We start from the raw sequence: 24,298 nt of genomic DNA, 5'->3' as shown, positions 1-24,298 counted from the left end.
GATGGCAAAATATGGCATTGTTATGGCTCTTTCTATGGAAATCTGATGCATGCACACAAACATTATGGCATAAGAAAACAAGGCCACAGACTATTTAAAGTTAGGTTGAATTCTCTGAGTGTGCGAAAGGATTTGAGTCATTCATCTATAAACATTAGGATCCTTCACAGAGCTCTGAATATGGATCTAAAATGGACAGTTCACCCAAAAAAATTCTAATTGTCATCATTTTCTCACACTCATGTCTTTCCAAACCTGTACGACTTGATTCTTCAGTGAACAAAATATATTCTGAAGAATGTTTTAAATGTTTAAACAATGATATACAATGACCTTTTCTACTAAAGAAAGAAATGCATACATGTTTGAAATGACATGAAGGTAAAAATAAATAAATAAATAAAAATAATATATATATATATATATTATTTTTATTTTATTATATATATATATATATATACATACATTTTACTCAAATATGCAAATATATATATATATATATATATATATATATATATATATATATATATATATATATATAAAAGGGACAATTGTCATTTTTGTGTGTACTATCCCTTTAAATCCATACATATAATATGTCCTTTACAGCCCTTTGGATGCGCAGCTAAAATGTGGGATCTTTGGATGTAGCCTGATGCTATACACACAATATTGTGATGAGTTGTGTAGTTATGCATTTATGTAACCAGTGTTTTTAATTTGGCAAAGCTGAAGAGAAATGGCAAACAGGATTTTATCTGACAACACTACAGGCAAGATGAAGCTTGTGAAGCATTATAGCAGCTTTTTAGTGACTCATGCTAAAATAGACACCTTTGGCATTTAAGCACCGTGATACAGTATGACAACGCACAAGCAATTAGAGTGGTTCAATAAAGAGTGAGGCCTTAACAGTCATATTTTGAGAAACATGCAGTTAACACAATGCTGGAAATCAAACATTACGATGTTGGGATGTCAGAGAAGCAGAAGGATGAAACTAAAGCACGCACCAAACAAATCTATTCATTTCAATATTTGCAACACAAATAACATGAATCGCTTCCTAAGCCAACGACATTACGACTCGCAGAGGAAGTTATTAGCAGCAAGCTAATCAAGATTATTACATTTCAAATTCTAGAAAAAGAAATGGAGGGAAACAGGCCCTAGGCCTATACACGTACCAGCGCAATAGCCAGACAAATGCATTTAAGAACAGAGTACTGAAAGAAATATGCTGAACAAGGCAACAATTAAACATAGTCAAGGTCAATTCTGCATTTAAAACAAATCTACTCAAACTCAATATTTATATTCCAGAAATCACACCCAAGCATTAAATCATGAGTTTGACACGGCCATCAAGTGTCCATCAAAATCCGCAGATTAATGTAGAAATACAAAACATATCCTGAATGCACTTTTCTAGGGCAAATTTCAGTTCTTTTTAAGGGTTTTTTAACACAAATGCTCCTACAAAACATCAGGCTCTATGTACAAGCCCAGTGATAAACTCAGTTTAAGACTATTTAAGTGTCTTACATAAAATTATATTGATTTCAGTTTATGGTCAAAGAGTTCAGATTATGTACAAATATCAATCTGCTTTTGAATGGGAGTACTAGAATCTGCCTGATATTTCTGTGCAAGCAAGAAATGACCCTTAAGAACTGGGAGAAGCTTAGAGAAACATAACATTAATCCATAGTTTAACAAATGAATTAACCTTTAATTATCTACTCTGTATAATCTAGCGATCAGTCCAGCTGGCAGACACTATCGATACAAGCACGCACGCGTGTCCATAGACACACCGACATACAGGCAGACACGCTAACACAGAGCCTGGCCTCGATGGCAGCCCACCACGAACGCATTCACACTTTTAAGGCTCACTTTTAAGGCAGCAAGCCACTGCCTCCACCTAAAGGCACTTTGACTCATTCACCAATCATTCTGAATGGGATCCTCGATACTCTTTACTCAGTGTGCCTCGTTCCGTTCTCATGTCCGGCAGAATCCCCATAAATTTACAACTTAAAATGGCCTATACGCTGGTAAGCCCACCACAATGATCCCCGATGAGGTCATGGGATGTTAACTAAGGGTCTATAACGCATCTCTGACATTACCTAGCACTCCACTGTCAAAATTGTGGGAAATGGGGAGCGAAATGCCAGGTTTAACTAGTTTTGAGAACTGATGTCTACTGGTTCTCTAATTGATATGGTTTAAGCTGGGGAATGTAATTTATTGCAAACACTTTTGCTCTCTTGGTTGGTATGAATGTGAGCAATGGCCAAAAAAGTGTGACACCACAACACTGGCAATCACAAACCAAAAGAGTTTTCATTCACTCCTGAACTATACAGATATTATTTTTGCACTTGGTGAAGATGACTGGGTAGAATATCAAAAAAACCTAAGTCATGGCAACTGTATAAAACACTGTTCTAGTGAAGATACCTGACCATTGTGAAATTAACACTGGATATGGGGGAAGTATTGCCACAGGCATGATGAGAAGATTCTGGCTCATGCCCTTTTCTCAGAAGAAACACCAAGATATTGAGACGAAGAATCACTGTGTGAAACATTTTAAGACATAATTTGGAAAGTTGTGGTTGTTCATGAAAGCAGCAGGACACGTTTTGCACACCCCATAATTCCAATGCTCAAAAAACCTTTCGTGAATTTGTGTTAATGAACTTGAGTGCTTGTGAGAGCTCTAATATAAATGAATTCTAAAGCTCCAATAACAGGCATCCAATATGAGGCTAAACATGGGGGAATCACAAGAGTGTTTAAGAAATATCATAGAATCTGTGTGTACTGCTCTCTCTCTCTCTCTCTTTTGGGGTCGGAGTGTAGGTTTTGTGGTGCCGTGTGGGGCCTCCAGGTGGCAGAGCGTTACAGGGTGTGGTAGTTGCGATCCTTGGATTTGCAGAACTTGTAAAGGAAAAAGATGACAGCTTGAAGGCCAAGGACTAACACAATTCCCCCGATGAAACTGGCGGCATCAAATGTGGACGTCTTAGATGGAGAAGTTGTAGGTGACGCGGTTGATGTAGAGTCTGTGGAAAAAAACAAATTTTCAGTCAAACCTGACATGGTGAAGAAGTGCTTCACTCTTTAAGAGGTGCAGACATCAGAGAGCTGTACTTACTTGCGGCCGTCACGTTTGTAGTCGGAGCTGAAGTGGAGGTGATTGTCGAGGAAGTGATTATCGTGGTAGCTAAACAGAAAAAAAGTGCTGTTCAGATTCATTTTTGTATTGCATCAGTAAACAATAAAAATGCCAAAACATCACATTTTTCAGACTGCCATTTGTTATAATCTGATGTGGGTCTATTTTATTTTTTAATGCGTTTTGAAGTCATTGTGAGACGGATACACATGATAAAATGCTCTATTTGAGTGTTTAATTAGGCCTGGATCTATTTTAGCATGTAGTAAAGGAGGTATCAGCTTTTTTCACAGTGTATAAGGGCCCTGAATCATTGAAATGTAAGTGGGCTTTAATGTTTATTAATCAATTAAATTACTTTTAAATTTGTTGATTTTATTGCTAACTTTTTCTATTCATTATTGTTATCCGTCATTCTTTTTTGTGGCTCTTTATTTATATTGTATTTAAATGTGCTCTTTGAATAAAATTGACATTGGGCTTTGAATTAGGTAGGGATGCACAATGATATCGGGAAAACATTGGCATCGGCCGATTAAAGCTTAAAATGACCATCATCGGCAGATATATGACTATTACTGCCGATGAGCCTTGCCGATAGGGTGGCGTGTTTCCTATGCGCACGTGACGACTGTGAACGAAGCATAAGTGCCAGCAACTTAAAACTTCCAACTAGCGGTGAACAATAATCACTGTTTTTGATTGTGGACAATTAAAATGTCTCCATATCAAAATACTGACAGAATTTTCATTTTTGGGTGAACTATACCTTTTTTTTTTTTTGCTCTTGAAACAAAATACAAATTCAACAGTCTCAGTATCCGGCAAAATTAGTTTGAAAATATCGGCATATCCAATATTGGCCAAAATCCAATATCGCGCATTCCTAGAATTAGGTAGTTATGTGTTTTTGAGGTGCGTATGAATGCAAATGATGCGAGTCTGGATGGTCGTACCGTTGGTAGCCATCGTGGTGTTGGGGCTCACTGTGGTGATCTGTGGTGGCTCTGCAGTCCAGAAAAAACAGGCATCCAAACATACAATTGGTCAAGTCACAGAACATTCATTTCATAGCAATTGCTTCTGTTTTGGAGTTGATGAATGCTACAACCAAGCACTATATTAGTTATTATAAAAAGGAGCTTAAGATAGTGGGACAGGACTTACCTGTGCAGTTCACATTAACGCAGTTGGTTTGGTTTACAAGACTGCCATTAACACACTTAGGTGTGACATCACCTGAAATGATGAAACAAATTAAACAAACAAGACCAAATAATGCCACAGTGCATTTTAACTGCAAGAAAAAAAAAATTTGGTACTCAAATATGGGCATCTAAATATCAACTGATTGATTGAAATATTTTAGCTGCACTAATTAAAATCGCAGAAGTTCTTCAACAAATGGCATTTCGTTTTATAATTTGTTTGTGTTGTTGACTCAAATAACCCTTGAACACTGAACTTCTGTTAACTTGCTATAAAAAACAGCAAGACATACCACATACACTTTGAATATAACAGTAAAAAAAAAACAAAAAAAACAAAAACACAGAAGGAAAAAAAATGCAGAAAGAACTGGGGTGATTGCATAGATTTGATACACCTAACATTCCACCAGATAAAGCCACATAAACAGTCCTATGACTTATAAGAAGGTTATTGATCCAGAAATCATAATGAGGAACTGGCAGTATGTCACACTCAAATAAGAAAGAGATAAAGAAAGAGTAGGAGGAATCAAGGAAGACTTTCCAGAAACTCCTGAGTCACAATCAGCTGGTTTCCATTTACCTCCTCTGTCACACATGAATAGCATTGTATGCAAGTATGACATAGAGCTCAGCACTCAAATTCCAACTGATAGCAATAATTCAATTTTTACACATTGTTTCGAAATCCACTTTACCAACACCGTTTTCTTCCTCATGTTTGTCATTGGCTTAAGTTCAGAAAGCCCTGTCACAATGAACTCGTTGACTAATTCATGCACCAACAGACAATGCGTGCTTAAAACGCAAACATTGTCACACCGAAATCATGTTCATTAATTATATTATACTTAAAATTACTTAAAAATAAATTTTAGGATTTGTTTATATTATATTGTGAGCCATATTGTTCCGAATATAAGACGACCCTAATTATAAGACAAATTATTAAACTTTTCTTTGCCTGTTAGCATCTGTTTTTTTTTTTTTTTGGCTCGCCATCTTCTAACATTACACTCAGACTGTTTCTGGGCTGATAATTAGAGTTGTTTGATGCATTTATTAGTCCTCCTTGGGGGTACATTTGTTTTACACGTCTTTGAATCTTGCTATTGTTGTGGTGTATTATTGAAATCTAGACCCTGAATATAAGACGACTAATTTTTTTTAAATGTATTTCCAAATAAAAAGCACCCTCTTATATTTGGAAAAATATGGGTATATTATATTAATGAAATAACCAAGTTCTCAAGTTAGAAAATAAATAACCTTGTGTAGTCTTAGTTTAGGCCAGTATAAAAGATTTTGGTTGTTGCTACAAGTTGCTATTGTGTGACTGACTGTGTATTGAGTTCGAGGAGTCGAGCATAACAGCGTCCTTGGTCGTCACGGACTTTTGAGTATTTAAATGTCAAAAGAAGCGCTTCTCAGTGAGAACTGAGCCACAAGATAAAGCTAAAACAGGTGTGTTAAACTACAGCTCAGTACTATGAAGTACGTACATTGTGTTCTTTATGCACTCAAGACAGCATACACAGAGAAAGAAATGTCACATGCTTTTGTGAAAGGTACAACTCTCATGTTGAAATTCCACTATGACAACACATCAAGATGTTTTCAATTCTTTGCTTTCTGAATAAGTGCTTGACTAGCAAAAATGTCCTTACATTCCACACTGCTTCCCACCCCTCAGCAGTTTGTATGGACAGCTACCCAGCTCAAGTTATGATTGAAGGGAAATGCATACATGTTCATTACTTTAAAAGGACTGCACTGGCACTATTCGGAGCAATCAGTTGAATGAATATGAGGTCAATCAGCCTGCTTTTACTGGTTTTCACAGATTAGACTGCAAAACCTGCTGTTCTTAATGGAACAGAGTGAAAATCTGTGCCTCTGTCTCAGTACACATGTGCCAATGAGAAGACCACATAGTTCACTGGAAAGATACATCACATGAAAACTTCCACAAGTTTAATTAGTCAAATAACTTACAAACTAGAGATAGACCCAAACTATCTGGGCTTGATTCGGTTGTTCTGAAGATACGTAAAAAAAAAAAAAAGTTTAGCCTACACTTCTGGTCTTTGGGGCCAATATGACCCTACATTGAAATGAATGGGAATTGTGAAAAAACAAAACAAAATATATTTTCTTCATGTGTCAAAAAAAAAAAAAAAAAAAAAAAAATCTGAAAATTTTTAAACAGAAATGAAGGCCTAGTACTAGACTAGAGCATAAATGCTATGTATCATAAAAAAATAATATTTCATATGGTGTAGTTGAGGAATTGTGTGGTATATGGATACAAAAGTACTACATATCTCCAAAAACACAGCATTAATGAATAGATGAAAAGTAAGCAAAAAAATGATATTTGTATGATTAAAAATGTATATTTTTTGTACAATTACTCAATCAATTGTTGGGGTTGTATAGACCCAGAAGTGTAAACAGGAAACAAAGACCATTTAAAGGTTAAGAGTCTAATACCTGATATGCAAAATACATACAGAAAACCTAAAGGGATGGTTCCCCCAAAAATAAAACTTCCGTCATCATTTAGTCACTCATTGACTTCCTTAATACTTGTTTTTATACTATGGAAGTCAATGGGGGCCAGCAACTGTTTGGTTAACAACATTTTTCAAAATATCTTCTTTTGTGTTCAGAAGAACAAATAACTTTATACAGGTTTGGTACAACTTGAGGGTGAGAAGTTGTTTTTTTTTTTCATTTTGGGTGAATAATATCCCATTAAATGATTTTCAATAATTGTTTTTATTGTTTTTTAACAATAACTACTACATCCTTTGACTAGAACAATAAGCACATATGATATGTACTGGTATTATGTATTATAATAATATTAAAATAATAAAAAAAAGTATTATTATTATAAAAGACTGTTTCAACAATCTCTAAGAGATGTGACACTACATACAGTCAAAGTGTGTGATTTTGGTGACTTTATATACAGTAGAGTAGAGCATGCCATCAAGTTATGATTGTCAGATTACATCACCAAAGCAGGTATTAATATTTAACTCAGTGAAACGTTACAATATTTGTTGTGCAAACACTGTGCCTTCCATTTCATCTCACCTTGCTTCTACACCCACACAGTCATACGTCAATAATTCAAATGAGTATATTTACAGCACATGTCGCAACACTTATATTTTAGCCTGAACATTGTTTCAAACAGGCAAATTTGCAAACCTATTTCTACTTATCTAAAGAACCAGTACACACTAGTCTGCGCTACAGTAGGAAAGACCCAGAATTTTCCAGTCTGTTGTTTGAGTGAATGAGTGTAAACCGATAGCATCATCTCTAGGGAGCTGATAGCACAATGCTAATGCAACTGTCTTTGTTATGGGGGAGGTGCGGTTACAGACACTACACCTGCTCGAGCACGTCAGACCACTTCTCTTTCCAGTCAACCATAGTCTCATACTTTGAGACACATTACAGACCCACGGATTGGTGAGAATGACAGCTGCCTTTTAATTTAAGATTGAGAACAAAGCCTGTGAAAGTGACTCAAGGAAGTGGTTTATAATAATGTTGTTGAAGGCAGTGTACTATAAATTATGTTTAACTATTAACCAAATTACAGATTACGTGAAAAAAAGGGGTTCTTTACTTCTTTTCCCCCCAGATTTTAGCAGGAATTGTCATTACTGTAATACAAACCTTTGTACTGCAATTTAACAGAATACTATGCACCATGTAAAATAGGAAACAATAAAAAAAACTATCAATCACATAGTCAAGGATCTTTTAAAGTTATAATCTGCTAACCGGTATCTCTTCTACAATGTCAGGGCTCGACAGTGCAAACTTTTAATTCGCATTTGCGACTAAATGTGGGCGAACTGTAAAATGTAGGAGTATGCATGAGTGTGAATAAAACTTCTTAAATATCTTAAATGGTATAACAAACGTTGTGTCATTTTTAGATGTTTTCAATTTGGTTATGGAAAAACAACGAGTTATTAAACTTTAAAAGGCGATTATTTAATTGAAAAAAAATAACACTGATGAAAAGCATTGATGCGCTGAATGATTTTCACCTTCACTTTCTGAAAGCTGATGAAACAGCATAAATGTAAATAGAGCTAATGTATGCTGTACTAAAGTGTATTAACTCTAATTATATTGTCGTTTACTCAATGGGCTCTATGCAGGGCGGTATTTCCGGTGAAGCATTAGGGATGCTCGATAACTTCCGCCGATCGTAGAGTCCAATGCAATACCGAGAATTTATATTGAATTTTATACTCCATGGTTATACTAAAGAAACGTTAGTCACAAAAACAGATAAAACAGACACCCCTAGTTGTGTTTATGCTTCTTTTTAAAATTATATTAAATAAATATAACTATATATAAAATTACATCTAAACGTATGTACGTTTCGTTTCAAAGACTGGAGGACAGTAAATTTTGAAGACTCTGCCATAATCCCGTTTTCCTCGGTTTTCCTCCGCTTTAATCTCCACAACCGGAAATGGACGAGCATTTTTGCGTCAAATGCGGAATTTATGGGTGCATATAGCCCATTGAATTATGTTTCTGTTACGCATTTATCATTTGTGTTTTTTAAGTTGTGTTTACGATGAAAATTGAGTTGAAGACATGCAAAGTCTACAGTAGAATGCAAAAGCCGAATCCCAGACATTTTGAGACTCACACTAGTAGCCTAGACTTGTTGTTTAACTACTGCGCTGTTACCGGTAGGCGTGGCCTCCTAGGAAACAAGTGCATTCTGGAAATTGTTGTCTTTCATCCACATAAGCCAAAAACACATTTTCTGGCTTTTCTCAGTCTAGAAAGATTCAAATTCAAAAATAATTTCACATTTCTTCTACACAAATGACCCATTTTAAATACACATTCATCTTTCCAGGCGTGAAGTGTCCCTTTGTTGTTCAACAATGCGTGACTACATGTAATGTCCTTCCGATATGTATCCTTGTTTTCGCATGGGTCCGGTTGCAGTCTCTTTATTTCTGTAGCCACTCCGAAATCCAAACAAGGTCTTTTGCATTTTACAGCGGGTGAATCTGTTGTCACTGGTGATTGTCGTTTGAACCTTTCAGGATCCGCCACCAAATGGATAAGTTTAATTATATCAAGTGCTGTGAGAAAAGGCTATAAATCTCCACCTCCAACATCCTTCCTCACACGTAGCCTACTAGCTGAGACTCCTCCTTCATGTCTACCGATGTGATGTAGTGACGCAAAGTCATGCTCGAATCTCCCATGGAAATCAACCAGTACCACTGGAGTTAAACCCATGCTTACCGCTTTGAACCGAGCTACGACAAGTAGATAGCGTTGAACACTGGCTGGTCATGCATTTTCTCAAATATGTATTTTGGATCATTTTTAACCCCCCAAAAAACTACGGACTGCAACTTTAAGTTTTTTTTTAAACAATATATGAAATATATTTCATTATTACTCAATCATTTCTGTTGCAATTTTAATTTTCCACTCCTTTCATCGACCATCTTTCTGCTTACTTTCTCTCCTGTTTTTTCCCCTGAAGAGCCTTGAGTGCCATAGCAACAGTGTGTGCATTTCATTAGTATATTTACTCTCTCTGATTCATTTCACGTCATCCATTAGCAAAGCGGCATGGAAAAGGACTTCAGGGATTAAAGGGCAGTTACTTCAGGTTCACACAGACCGAAGCCAGCATTAATCACTGAATGAACTGCCGAACACACAAACACTGGTTTTCATTTATTATCTGTGCCCCACATCAGGAACACTTTACAGTTGCATGGTCTGAGTTTAGATAAATTTATGAGCAGACCAACTAATATAATCTGTGGGAACTACAAGAACTGGATCTTAGGAAACATCATGTATGTATAAATTAGGGCTGTGCAAAAATTAATTGCAATTAATTGCAACCAAAATAAAAGTCTGTGTTTACATAATATATTTGTGTGTGCTGTATCTAATTAGTTTGTATATATAAATACCTATGCATGCATGTATAATATATTTAAGAATTATTTGTGCTTAAATTCTGTATATATATATATATATATATATATATATATATATATAAATATTTTATATATGAATAACACATTTTCTTAAATATATACATGCATGTGTGTGTATTTATTACAAAATAATGATATACAGCACACACAAATTTATTATGTAAACACAGACTTTTATTTTGGATGTGATTAATCGCAATTAATTTTTGCACATCCCTAGTATAAATATATATCAATACTAAACAGTAAACATTTTCAAGAAGAGGTTGCTTAATCATGGCTTGTCTGCATTTTACTGTTTTCAGGTCAGTTAATTGTTGTCATGTGAGCTTTGAATTTGACATGGAGGAGGGACTGACCTGTGCAGTTTATCCACTGGCAGGAAGTCACATTTTCACATGCATCACAAGATTGCAATGGACCACAGACATCATCTGCAAAAGAAACAAACCAATAAATAACATATTGTGCATGCCAAACATATCATTGAGATTTACAACATTCATATCATAATCAAGCAACACATTGGCTCATCTAATACAAGTTTACTCCATTGTTGAGCTAGATGTGCTCCCAGAGCATGTGTCAGAGTTATCTCTTGGTCTTTAACCCTGACAACAACGAAAACTATGTAACCACAATCAGTGAACGATTTTTCCAAGTCTCTAGGTGAAAGATAACAGTACCATGTTTACAATATGCAATCTTCTCTGCTTATGAATTGTAGCTGAACAGAAAAAGTGGGAAGAGGACCAACGAATCTTGTGATCAAGTGAATATGATCTAACGTCTCTGGCAAAAGTCAAACAAAGGTTGTTTAAAGCCCTAGTGACACTCTTAAAGTCGCAGTAAATTGGAAGTAAAGACAGATCTTTTCTTCTGTATTGTGACGTACATCCGAGTGTAATGGATTAATCAAAAAAGAAAAAAAATGTAGGTTGGGGACTTGGTTCTGTGTATCGGTTGTTGACTGATTTTTGAGATAGATGTAAGCGCTGCAATTAAAAGTGGAGGCAGATTAACGTAAACTTGGAGACGGGGTTTAAGCGGACTAAAATGAATGGAGAAGTCATGCATACGTCACCGGAATATTAAGCCATGACATTTTGCTGAAACACTACATGTCTATGTCTTTGTCCCAACAGAAAGAGAGAGAGAGAGAGAGAGAGAGAGAGAGAGAGAGAGAGAGAGAGAGAGAGAGAGAGAGAGAGAGAGAGAGAGAGAGGTGAAGACAGAATTCTCTGGTTTGTTTTACAGCTCAACATGTGATTCTCTGGATAAATATAGATCTTCACATTGCAGTAGAGTTGATCTAAATGGAAGCAAAGCCACAAGATAACAAAATAGAAAACCATAATATATTTGATTATGTTACATAACAGCGAACATTTTGTGTGACAGATTAATAATTAATAATCGTTTCAGAAACACTATACTATTTTGAGGTCGGTAGAGGTCAGGGCAAAATAAAACAAACAAAGAAAACAAAAACAAAAGTCAAAATATTTGACATACAAAAAAAAAAAACACGTTAGCTTTGCGGATCGATGCAAAAGTGCATCAACCGCGTTTAACAACTTATTAGAACTAACGTTATATAGGGAATCAAAAACCGGTTCCTCAGAATCAAAAAAATAAAGGCACAGATTGTTTTTTGAATGCCCTTAACAGTCGTTGAACGTTCACACTTCCGCCGGTATGGAATTGAACATCGTAGTTTCCTGTAATAAATTACGCCACTACTGAATCTATAGCGCGAAACATTAATCACATCGACCAATAACTTATATCACAAATACTCGAACAGCTGATACTTTCGAGTCGATTCTTAGTCGATGTAAATCAAAATCATTCAGAGCGACCGGGGAAGTTTAATTCCTGAATAAATGACTCTTATGAATCGGTTATTTTTAGTGTAATAAAACGTGCAGATCGATGAAGTCAGATTACCGCGCGAATGACTCTTAATCAGTAGCTATAGACCATTTCAAAAGATGTAAACAACACTGGCCCAGAAGCTCTTCCTGTTTCAGTTTGTAACCGTTTTCTTTATTTCACATGTAAAGAAAACATCTTAAAGATGTTTGTTTAAATTTTTGATTCAGTTTTAAATGTTCTGTTGTTTGTATTTTATCCCAGCTTTTATGTAGTGTTAAAAAACTGAAACAGGAAGTGCTTCTGGACCAGTGTTGTTTACATCTTGTGAAATGGTCTATATTAACATTTCTGTGTAAGCACAGTTTTTACATTTATATCTAGTAACTTAACGTTACTGTTTTATCAGTTCTGATGAAATCTGAAATGACCTCGTCATTTGGCAACAGACTGACGAGGGCAGTTGATGCAATAACACGAGACCTGAATCATTTACCCAATATTTTTTCCACAAAAGTGCTGAAACAACCGTTAATGGAATCGTTATAAAACTGGAATCGCCACCACCCCTAATTAAAATCACAGTTTAGGTGTAACGTTAGCCGATGGCGTGACAGAGACTGGTTTGGTTTGGTTTGCGTCGTAACAACAGAACACGCTGTGTTCCCTGTTAACGTTAAAGATGATACATTTACTCACCCGTCACTGAAACCTGTCCTGTCATAGATCCCAAAAGGGCTAGTAATAATGTCACGAAGAAAAGTCTCCAAACCATGGTGTCTAATTCTCAATACTCGTTCGGGCGTTCTGTTCGAGCTGTCTGCACAGTTTCTCTGAAGTGCGCCTGTGGATGTGGCTGCACTTCCTGCTTTCAAGATCACGTGACTGGATCTTTTCATCATTGGATGGGTATGGGTGGGAAATGCGACTTGAAAGCGTGTGGCCATCCACTTGTTTTCCTGGAGGGGGCGCATGGGGGCCCAAAAAGCTAAATTTTCATTGAGCTGCAAACAAATCTCAAGGACTTGTGTTTGATTGGCGCCATTTGAGTTTTAAAAAGTGTAATCGTTTACAGCTGTTAGTTACTAGAACTGGCACCTGATATTGAAATATAAACCTGCACTGACAGTCGCTATAAAATAAGTTTAATAATAGCAATCAATAAACAACCGTGATTGACTCATTCTAACAGGCGCTGAGAAAAGTGACATGTACCACGTGACAACCTTGCGCTGCTTTAACCACAATTTAGACGATATTTACACAGTGTAAATTTAATTGAATTTGAATGGGAAAAATAAGCAATGAAAATTAAAAATATGAAGAATATAATTTATATCTCATCATATTTAACGTTAGTGTTTGGGCCGCCAAGCCCCGCCTGTTTCCGACTCGTTTCCTTATTCTGCGATTGCCACGTGTTCCCTCACACTTCTAACAAATGTTGCCATTGCCATGTAAATAAATAAATCTTAACTGGCGAAACCCTGCGTGCAATTAGTTTATTAATAATTCATAGAGCGAACGTTTTAACCACTACAAAATGATTTTACGCTATGAATCTTCTCCAGCCCTCCTAACAAAATGCCGGTGGTGAGTAGAACACGCCACCTAGAGCTGTCACTGATTTTTAAGACATGGGACAACAACTTTACATATAACTTCAGCTGTCTTTAGTTTTTAAAAAAGGCAGATTAATCAAAGAATGTACGATTAACCTTAAAGCCACATGTCCTCGTACCACCACTCAATAGCCTACTTTAAATAGGTTATGTGAATGCATTCATTTAGTTTCCGACCCAACTGTGGGGCAAGGAAAAGCAAATGTTGTGAGACAGAAGCAGGTGAACACAATGGATGTTAATCCAAAATAATACCATAAATTCTATTTTATCCTAATAGAAACCCAGTGCACTGAAGGTACTGTATTAAAATAATGTAAAATTTGTTAGAAAGAACACTTTACTATGCTTTGACATTCCGCCTACAGGCAACACTCGCTGAAATATCCCATTCAAGTAATGATTATTAGCATCGGTCTAAATTGCTATTGGTACTGAACAAACAAAACAGTAAATGATTAATTCTGCTTTAGGGTTATTACTGGGCAGATATTGTGCCATGAACTGTTGCTATGCTGCCATCCAGTGGACGAGTCCGTCTGTGAATTTACTGTTGATGTGAAACCATCCTTTTAACATTTAAAATATTTCCTGCAAGTGTTTAGAACACTTTTTATTTGTTTAAAAATGGCTAATAATTACACAACTTTTATATAACTTATAACATAACTTTTTATGCAATATTATTCACAAATGTAATTATCACCGAGAAAGTATGAGGATAAGATATAAATAAAAATATATAGATAATACATAGATAAGATAATAATATTATTGTAATAATATTTAGATAATACATTCAACAAAACATTAAATTGAAATGTCTACCTTTGTTTCACTCAACCTAAATTATTGTATTGTAATATCAACCTTCCATCACCAGAGAGCAGCATTGTAATGAATTTTGATAAACTGCTCACTGGTGGAATATCCCCCCTCAATATGCCTAGCATAGAGATCATCTATAGCACTATCCAATTTAGCTCCAATCGTGCCTTACCTACATTTACAATTTCTCAATTGCCTGGAAATTGTAGGTCAGAGAAATGCATTCAGTAGATGACGTTGGCAGTACGTAATTAATTAGACATTGTCAAGTCTAGAAACGAAGAGTCGTTCTATCAGCAGATGGCGCTGTATACTTTCACATGCTGTTCACCCTCATACTGCTATTAGTAGGCCTAGCCAAATCTATCTGAATAGAGAGCTGCTGCTAGTGGAGAGATTCGATAAATATCCAGACAATTATGCTATTTCACATGAGATTCATATCAGCTTATGCATTTCTAGTGTTTAATATGTTAAGCCTATCTAGTGTTAAATCATTCACCTTTATTTATATAGCCTAGCTAGCGCTTTATACTTTACAATACAGATTGTTTCAAATCATCTTTACGAGTTAAGTTCTAAAAAGCAAAGAGTGTCATGGTTCAGCAGAGGTCAATTCAATTTTGTGTAAAGTTCATCAACTATGAAATGAGTTCTCAGTTCTCATACAATAGTGACAGTCAAATCTATTGAATAGTATCTGTCCCCAACTAAGCAAGAGAGAGGTGTCAATCTTTTGTTAAATTGTGCCCTAAATCCCTTATGTATTTTTCATGTCTGTTACCATAAAGTATTTCCTGTTTTTCAAAAGAAGTTCATCCTTTGCTTCCTCCATTATGACGCATATGTCCGAGGACCATGCAAGCTTCATTCATTTTAATCTTAAATTGTGTTATATGTGCCCATAAAATAATAATATACCATGATATACAGATTTAGACCCAATTCAAGTGGTTTTCTTCCTCACTCCTACCTCTTTCCCCCCATTCCAAAACCATTTAGTCATTTTAAACTACCTAGCTAAAAACCTGTCTAAAATGGTCTGCTGGTTTAAACTGGTTTGAGATGGTCTCTCAGCCTGACCAAGCTGGTTTTACCTATTCGATCTTAATAGTATTCCTTAGAATTGTGTCCATTAATATGTTTGTTTTTAAATGCAAGTTTTTCTATAAAAAAAAGTTAATTACAAATTAGTCCGAACTTTTAATTTCACATAGCGACCCCCTCGTGAACAGAAATCGCGTCCGAACTTTTAATTTCACATAGCGACCCCCCTCGTGAACAGAAATCGCGTTCGAATGAGGACGTAACCATAGCAACAGTTAGACGTCCGCCGATTAGTATCCGGGTGTAGGCCAACATTGACAAATCATAATAACAGACATCCTTTATTACTTTGTAAACTTATTATATAGATATGTATAAGTTTATCAAAACAAAAGTGTTTTGTTAAAAAATAGTTTGGTTATAATTATTTAGGCTTTAGTTTGGGAGTCAATCAATCCACACTGTACGTGCCATATGATATTTACATCACTAAGATGAGAGAGAGAGAGAGAGAGAGAGAGAGAGAGAGAGAGAGAGAGAGAGAGAGAGAGAGAGAGAGAGAGAGAGAGAGAGAGAGAGATCCACTGGCTGGGATGCAGACTGATAACTGAAGTATATCATCAGTGCAGCAGCTGTCTCAGAAGGAGGTGAGGCGATATCTCATTGACTCAGGTGCGTAGCGATCGAATTCCCGTGCAGATGTTTCTGTTGTTTGTATTTCCTGGTAACTGCAGGTACGGACAGATGTGCGGCAATGTCACTAATGCGAGTACAGGAGGCATTGCATCGTAATTATATCTAGCTAATTTGTCATTGAGTGCAATCGATTAAGTCATTAATGCTTATTCTTGCTGAATGGATAGAACAACGAATCTGATTGTGGGCTATGGCATACGACACCTAGGCAATGTCTATCGGTGTGACATTGGCACAATAGTTGTTTTTAGGCGTCTGTTTGTTCTCTTTCTCTGGATTTCTACTCAAATGAAGATGTTGGTGAGATGGGGGCAATTAAATGAATATCGAAATAAGTTTGTCTTGTATATAGTCGCATTGAGATTTAAGGGGACACAGGGTATCCGCGGTTTGTGTGCAAACACTAGTAGCTGCTATCCAATAGTTGTGCTTTGACTAAAGGCGCGTCTTAGTTTCATTCATTTGTCATCGTTATACGGTTGTCTGCGCTGTCCGCGGTGCTGAAACCGCCCCAAACTTGCCCCTGCGGACGTGAACAACGACGCGAAATTCCCTCGTTCTGCAGTTATATGTTTCTTTTTCTAAAATTTGACCGTGAATCTCTCGTTCGCAGTTATTTTGCAAAGACTGGATAATGACGTAAGTTTGCCTTCAAAGCAAAACTTCATTGGTATGGCTTCTAAAGCGACAGTCAACAGAGACCGGCACGTGTTGTAGCCAATATTATTCCTAAATTTGTCTTGACACTTAACTAAGGAGTTTGTAAATCTACAGTTTGTCCCTAAACTGTCTAAATTATTTTGCAGTATGCCTGTTGTTGTTTCAGCCTACCCCACTAGGTAAGCTCTAACAACAACCGAAAACAATAGGCTATTTTAAATTGTGCACGTAGGCTATTTATTGTGGTGATAAAATATACAATTGGTATACCACCCTCATTTTAATTAAAATAGTTAATATATAGGACATATTTCTTTTCAAAAGTGGACATAAAATTATATAAAAACAGATGCAAAAAACATTGGCTATAACTTTAAAAGCACTAGAAACCGAACTTTACGAAAATCTGTCCCATTTTGTGCAATTTTTTTGCACCCAGAAATAGGTTGCAAAGTTTTACAACCCTTGGAAATGGTATTTCTAGTTTTAGACTTATGAAAAGCTTGTGTGGATGTTCTGTATCAGATTAAACAAGAGAACTGCTGATTCAGATGTTCTGTCATCAATATGATCACAAATTAAATTCAACTATCTAGGCATGATCTTTTTCTCTTTAGCGCATTATGTTTGTCCTACAAATCGTTTTTATTTTATTTTGAGTTTTATAACTACGATCACACCGTTTAGGGAAGTGATTTGACCCATGTAACTAATTTTTAATTGGTTAAACTGTTACACACACACACACACACACACACACACCCTGATTCACAGCACTCCCTCAGTGTTAAATGATCACTCTCTTGCATTACCTTATGCATGCTTTAAAAAAAATAGATGCATAATACATTAATGGATTGTAATAGATGCACATGTTGTCCCTAACTAACTCTGCGTTGTGTTTTCTCAGCAGGTGTCAGGCCGCATTAATGTTGTCTCACGTGCGCATCACGGTTGCTTAATTGAATCTGGGACTGCAGAGAAACGAGCACCGCTGGCACGAGCAGCTCGCACGCTATGCCCGTCTCACAATGTGGAACATGGCACGCTTGAAGATGCCCCGTGTCTCGCGCGGACCCTTACCACTGTTCATGTGTCTGTTTCTACCGACACTTTTATCTCACGCGCTTGGAAACATCTACAAGCGCTCGGCGGCCCCGCGCGCGGTGGCCCGCTCTGTCGCCCGCATGGATGGCGACGTGATCATCGGTGCGCTCTTCTCCGTGCACCACCAGCCGTCCGCCGAACGTGTGGCCGATAGAAAATGCGGGGATGTGCGAGAGCAGTACGGCATTCAACGGGTGGAGGCGATGTTCTATACGCTTGACCGTATCAACTCCGACCAGAACCTGCTACCCAACATCACCCTGGGCTGCGAGATCAGGGACTCGTGCTGGCACTCATCCGTCGCTCTGGAGCAAAGCATCGAGTTCATACGAGACTCTCTCATCTCCATTCGGGACGACAAAGACGGATCTAAGTGGTGCATCGACGGGACGCCTTCCAACCAGCCTCCTCCCAGTAAGAAGCCCATCGCTGGAGTCATAGGTCCGGGCTCCAGCTCGGTGGCCATCCAGGTGCAGAATCTCCTTCAGCTGTTTAACATTCCCCAGATCGCTTATTCGGCCACCAGTATAGACCTGAGCGACAAAACCCTCTTCAAATACTTCCTCCGTGTCGTGCCCTCTGACACGCTGCAGGCGCGCGCCATGCTCGACATTGTCCAACACTATAACTGGACGTACGTGTCAGCGGTTCATACAGAGGGTAAGTCATTGGCGACACCTAAGTTCTCACTAGTCCTCTTGCTATAACTATGAGACATTTCAGACAAGTTTTCTAATAGTAAATGTATAGAATACAGGTAACCCATTCCCATTTCATTGCTGTAACACATTTTGTTTGACTGTTTGTTTTTGGCTATTTGATTAAAACTTCACACATTTTTCTGCTAATATGTAAATTCATAAATTAATCATATGCGAGCAGGTGTTTTAACTTAGTAACGGAGACAGAGTGTTGTTGTAGCACTTTTACACTTGTAACTGAATGTAGTGTCTAAATGAATGCTTAGTGCATTCTGTACAATGGATGGGTTGTCAATGGAAAACAAAGGCATTTTAAATGCTGTGTATTATTTTGTGATAATAATAAAAAAAGATTCCATATCCCATTTTATTTTAAGCATTTTAAAATATTCAGCTAATAACAACTATAGAACTACATAGTTTAAGATGACAGACAATGTGTTGTGCAAATGTATAGCCATGATATTTCCAGTTTTTGAAACATGTAGATCAAAGCTGGTGTGGATGTTACATGTCAAAACTATAAGCCAGACTTTGTACTTCTGCATAATCTTAAAACTTCTGCTGTCACTTGGTGGTCACAGTCGGTGTGGAATGATGTGATTTCACCATTGTAGCTCAGTTCTAGGGTTAGACTCCATGTTACAACCAACCCAATCGAAATTTTATTAGAAGGAGGTTTTGTAAGTCTGGCTTCATGAATTTTTAATGATATAACTTAAGTGTTAACATTTTTAATTACGTCTAAACAATTGGGAAAAGCTATAATGAGTGACCACTCTTTGCCTAAATGGTAAGTCACTTCCATTAAAGTGGTAGTGCAAGTGAACCAAAGACCTTTTTATTATTTGCATATAGAAGCATACTTTAATGACTCACATAATGAGGGTAATAATGTATTCTCTCCCCCTTTTGCATACAACACGCACACACTTTTTTTGTTGTTGCTCCCTCCAGCATTGTTATGTGTATCATTTTCAATTCAGCTTATTTGTTTATAAAATGTCCAAAGGTGGAAGGCTTGTTTGTTAAACCACACATTGAGATGATTAATGGGTAAGATCACTTTTTATTTTCTTTTTTTGCTGATAGCGTTTTAATTCTGTTTCTCATGAAAAGTAAATAAGGTCAGATAGAACTTGGTTTATTTTCTATATGTGTGTGTATATAAAAATCCTCTTTAGATTACTGTCAGCAAACTTCAGTGAGTAAAAACCAATGCAAAATCTTATTCAAGTTCTGATGCATGCCAGTTCGTAATGTGATATTATTGGAATTTTGTTAGTTATGTCCTCCTGGTTTCTTAATAGACTTTGACATATCTGCCTACTTCTAAGTTCATGTTAAAAAACATTTGATTAGCCTAAAGTAAAGGAGCAGCACAGGCACAGATTTAAATAAGCAATATAATGCTTATGCTCAGTTCTCTGTCCTGGTGATAACTAATTAGAAGGATGACTTTTGCCCTTGACACGTTTTGGTTTTGTTCATGTCATGTTCCATGTCTGTCATGTGATTCCCTGTTTGTCATGTGATCCTGCCACATGTCTTTCCATTGGATAATCGCCTGTTCATTGTTGTTAAGCCCTCATGTTTGCCATGTGTCTTGGTCAAGTATTGTTTTCTGTGACCACTGTTGTGTAAGTCCATGTCCACGGTTTTGTTTCATGCCACGTCATGTTTTATGTTTTGATCTTGTTGTATGTTAATTTTGAACAAATACTGGATCACTTGCAGCCTTTCAGGAGAGTCTCTGTAATGGTTTCTCAGTCATGAACTGTAGACAATAACTCATTAACACAACATCAGCAACTGTGTCGGACACCGCTGCCGGATGCTAATAGTAACAGCAAAGATCTTTGATTACATTAATTACCCAGCCAAATATAAATTCATGTCTGGTTTAGAGACATTTTAATGGCCATATTTTAAACATGCACCAGTTTTACTTAAGCTTGCATGGTAATCTTTTTACTTAAATCATTATTTTGATGGAAATCCTACTGAAAAATTAAACTAAATCTACAGCCGGCTTGCTGGTCTCAACTGGTTTAAAGAGGTCACCCAGCCTGGTCTTCAACTGGTTTGGCTGAAAAGTGCCACAAAAGCCTTCTAAAAACAGATCATGTCAGTTTTATTGTCAGTAACTTTGAGTTGCATCAAATTGTTTATTTAACTGTCCTTACCTTTCTTCTTTAGAATATTCACATACTTATTCTTCATAAACTATATGCTTCAAACGCTATTAATATGACAACAGGAGGACATCAGCTTTCGTTTTTTAGCTGTAGTATTTGTTTCAAAACAGATTCACATGATATATCAAAGACAATAAAAGAATGTAGGGAATGATTATAGTGTTTGGTTACTTACCTCACATGTCTGTTTTTTCCCCCACAGAATTTTATGAACGTGAGGAGAAAAGCTAAAATGAGTTGCCTTTAAAAATGAAAAACACCTTTAGAAAAAATATACAAGACTATAAAACCAGTATTTACTTATTAACTAGCAAACATTTTGGTCTTCTCACTTTGTAGGACAGCCATATTGTGTACCACTTGATTTGGTTGGTTACACTTGATTTAGATAGTCCACTTTAGACGTTCTACTAAATATATGTAACTTTACAACTACGTCAACTAACTCTCACTAGAATTAGACTGTTAGGTTAGGGTTAGTAGAATAAGTTGACAAGTACTTGAAATATTGCTTCTATTCATTGGAATATTTTGAGTGTTAACAAATATTAAGCAGACAGAGTCTACTAATACTCTAGTGAGAAAGAGAAAGCTACAAAGGGAAAACCAAAACCTGTTCCAAACAACCTAAAAAAAAGAGAGAATGAGAGGGAAAGGGAATTGTTAGAGAGCCACAGACCTGTGGATACGCTCAGATTGTCACCCGCACACCCACTCCACGCAGACTGACCTCCAGACAGTCATCAGTGACCACACACACACCGCTCATCTCTCCTGATAAGACAGAGTCACTGTTCTCCTTTTGAGCTCAGTCAACAGCAGTGACCTCTGCTGCCCGCACAATAAGATGTAAATTTCGCCTGGCAGCCCAGATGTAGAATGGAACGAACGATGTTTTAAGTGTACCGTCGTGAGCTGCAGGCTTTTGTACAGAATCGTTTCTGATTCATACAATATTTTGAAAAGGACACAGTGCGTTCAAGTGACCTATTATGATAATTTGCGGTAATTCTCAAGAGCACCACAAAGTGTTATTGGTGTCCTACTTGTCTAGTTACAGTACAATGCCTGTGGAATACAATTAAGGGATAATGATCAGTCAGTCAGTCCTTAACTTAAATATTGCTTGGCTACTTACTCAATAAATAAACAAATTATTATAAAATATGAGAATAATGAGAGTGTGGAGGGATGAGTGACTTAAAGGGATAGTTTACCCAAAAATGAAAATTCTGTCATTTTCTCTCTCTTGTTGATGTTTTCGAATAATGTTTCAACTTTATAACTGTCCAAACCCCGCCATTGACCTTTATTGTGTGTACACAAAGGCACAGAGACCTCTTTTTGTGTGTCATAATCTGGAATAACATTAGGGTGAGTAAATGATTATAGAATTTTCGTTTATCCCTGTTTAGCAGTGATTATATTTACAAACATATTTAATTGCAGAATGCAGTAGTCAACCAATCAGAATCAAGTATTCCAAAAAGGGATGATAACGACCTTTTTGTTTTAATTTTGTGTTTCTCATTCTAACTGTGTGACGCCATTTTGTATCCTAAATGGTGGTGACCATTTCTTCATTTCATGTGTTTTTCAGTTGCCTGTCTGCCTGTCATTTTGTGTCCTCCATAGTCAACTGTCATCCATTTCTTATCCTGGACTCTGACTGTTCTGACAGGTGTTGGATCAGTGGCGGTAATCCATCCTCCATTCTGTGTCTTTGATTAAAGCTGCACTAGTAGTTTCTTATGTGTTTTGTGTTATCCTTTATTAACCATCCTACATTTTGTGTCTGACCACAGGTAACTATGGTGAGAGTGGCATGGAAGCCTTTAAGGAGTTGGCCGCAGAGGAGGGACTGTGTATCGCACACTCTGATAAGATATACAGTAATGCTGGCGAAAAGCACTTTGACCGTCTGCTTAATAAACTGCGGGAGCGTCTGCCCAAAGCCCGTGTGGTTGTCTGCTTCTGTGAAGGAATGACTGTGCGTGGCCTGCTGATGGCCATGCGGCGCCTTGGGGTTGCTGGAGAGTTCCAGCTAATTGGGAGGTAAGTTTTTACCAAGAAAAAATGCATCCCTGAAAACGCTTAGATATAATTTGCTCATGTCAGAGGAATAAATTGCGAGCTTTGAAAGAGACACAAAGGGCAAACGAGTCAAAATGACACCCACACCGTCTTGCTCATGGCTATATCACAACTGAATCATTTTTGGTGGAGCAAAATACTTTTGCATATTGTTTGAAAAACAAGCAAATATGATTCTTACACTATCAATAATTGTTGCTTTGAGTGCCTATGTGTTTCTAATCATGGCGAAAGGAGAACAGACATCGGAATGCTTGGAAATATGTGTTGCTTGCTTCTGAATACAGAAGTTTCCAGGGAAACCAGATGAGATTAAATATGGACATTGTGAACAGAGGTGCGCTTTTCACACTTTTCGCCACTAATGAATAATTTGTGATTCAGTAGCTGGCTCACACATCCCTGGAAACTGTCTCCTGCTTACTGCCTTTGTCTTATATGGTGTCAGTGTTTGAGTTTATGTTTGGGTTCTTGTGCCAGAGAGGCTCGTCACTTGATTTTAGATCAGGCATGGAAAAATGCTGTGGGCTGAGTATTAAATATTCAATCTCACAGCCTCTAAGGAATTTAATCTGATGGCAAATAACAAGTAAATGTTAATCTTTGGTAAACCAACCTCAATTCATGCATCATGTCATCACTTAAATGTAATATATTTATTATTGTTAACTAAATATTATATATAATATGTTTTTGGTCACTGAAATAAAATTATATTAGATGAAAAACTTACCGTATATGAAATAAAAAGAGCAATTCCAAGAGGGTCATCATCATACCAGCAATGATAAAAAAAAAGAAGAAATATTGCCTTGAGATAAATGGGTAACACTTTAATTTACAATCTTGTTTCACATGCGCATTATTGTAGTAATGACAATAACTGGGGATAATAACTACTAACCCTGAACCTACCCCTAAACCTAACCTTAACCCATGTTTTTACATTACATTACTCAGTATTTTCATGGATAAGTACACTGTGAGTACTGTAAAATAAAGTGCAACCCATAAATGAGGTGAAGAAATTAGTTGAAGTA

General features: G+C 36.8%; 2 protein-coding genes across 7 annotated transcripts in view; one reads left to right on the top strand and one right to left on the bottom strand.

The window, feature by feature from the left end:
• Nucleotides 1-2,668: 2,668 nt before the first annotated feature.
• On the bottom strand, nt 2,669-13,174 carry cd164 (CD164 molecule, sialomucin). Its single transcript, XM_039692402.2, has 6 exons — nt 13,005-13,174; nt 10,790-10,864; nt 4,358-4,429; nt 4,147-4,197; nt 3,170-3,238; nt 2,669-3,077 (listed from the first exon to the last, which is right to left on the bottom strand). Exons 1-6 carry the CDS (start codon nt 13,078-13,080, stop codon nt 2,914-2,916), a joined length of 507 nt encoding a protein of 168 aa, XP_039548336.2. The 5' UTR covers nt 13,081-13,174; the 3' UTR covers nt 2,669-2,913.
• Nucleotides 13,175-13,746: 572 nt separating this feature from the next.
• grm1a (glutamate receptor, metabotropic 1a) overlaps nt 13,747-24,298 on the top strand; it is a 29,399-nt gene continuing 18,847 nt past the window's right edge. For 2 of the 6 annotated variants that reach the window (XM_039693135.2, XM_089118705.1), the window contains exons 1-3: nt 16,345-16,474; nt 18,072-18,925; nt 22,970-23,219. In XM_039693135.2, coding sequence (XP_039549069.2) covers nt 18,190-18,925; nt 22,970-23,219 — 986 coding nt within the window. In that variant the 5' untranslated portion in view covers nt 16,345-16,474; nt 18,072-18,189. Of the gene's footprint in view, nt 13,899-16,344; nt 16,475-16,520; nt 16,537-18,068; nt 18,926-22,969; nt 23,220-24,298 lie in introns of those variants that run through there. The other 4 variants (XM_089118702.1, XM_089118703.1, XM_089118701.1 and 1 more) reach the window with 4 other exon arrangements.

The sequence above is a fragment of the Pimephales promelas genome, chromosome 13, assembly GCF_988280905.1.
Source record: "Pimephales promelas chromosome 13, fPimPro1.hap1.1, whole genome shotgun sequence".
Classification (NCBI taxonomy): Eukaryota; Metazoa; Chordata; class Actinopteri; order Cypriniformes; family Leuciscidae; genus Pimephales; species Pimephales promelas.
The sequence above is the reverse complement of the archived record's forward strand: the minus strand, read 5'-3'. Positions and strand labels throughout refer to the sequence as shown.

Coding starts and splice junctions, on each gene's coding strand:
- cd164 (XM_039692402.2), bottom strand. CDS start 13,080: ATGGTTTGGAGACTTTTCTTCGTGACATTATTACTAGCCCTTTTGGGA. Junction 4,198..4,357: donor CGTTAATGTGAACTGCACAG/GTAAGTCCTGTC, acceptor TCTGGACTGCAG/AGCCACCACAGATCACCACA. Junction 3,078..3,169: donor TACAAACGTGACGGCCGCAA/GTAAGTACAGCT, acceptor TTTTTTCCACAG/ACTCTACATCAACCGCGTCA.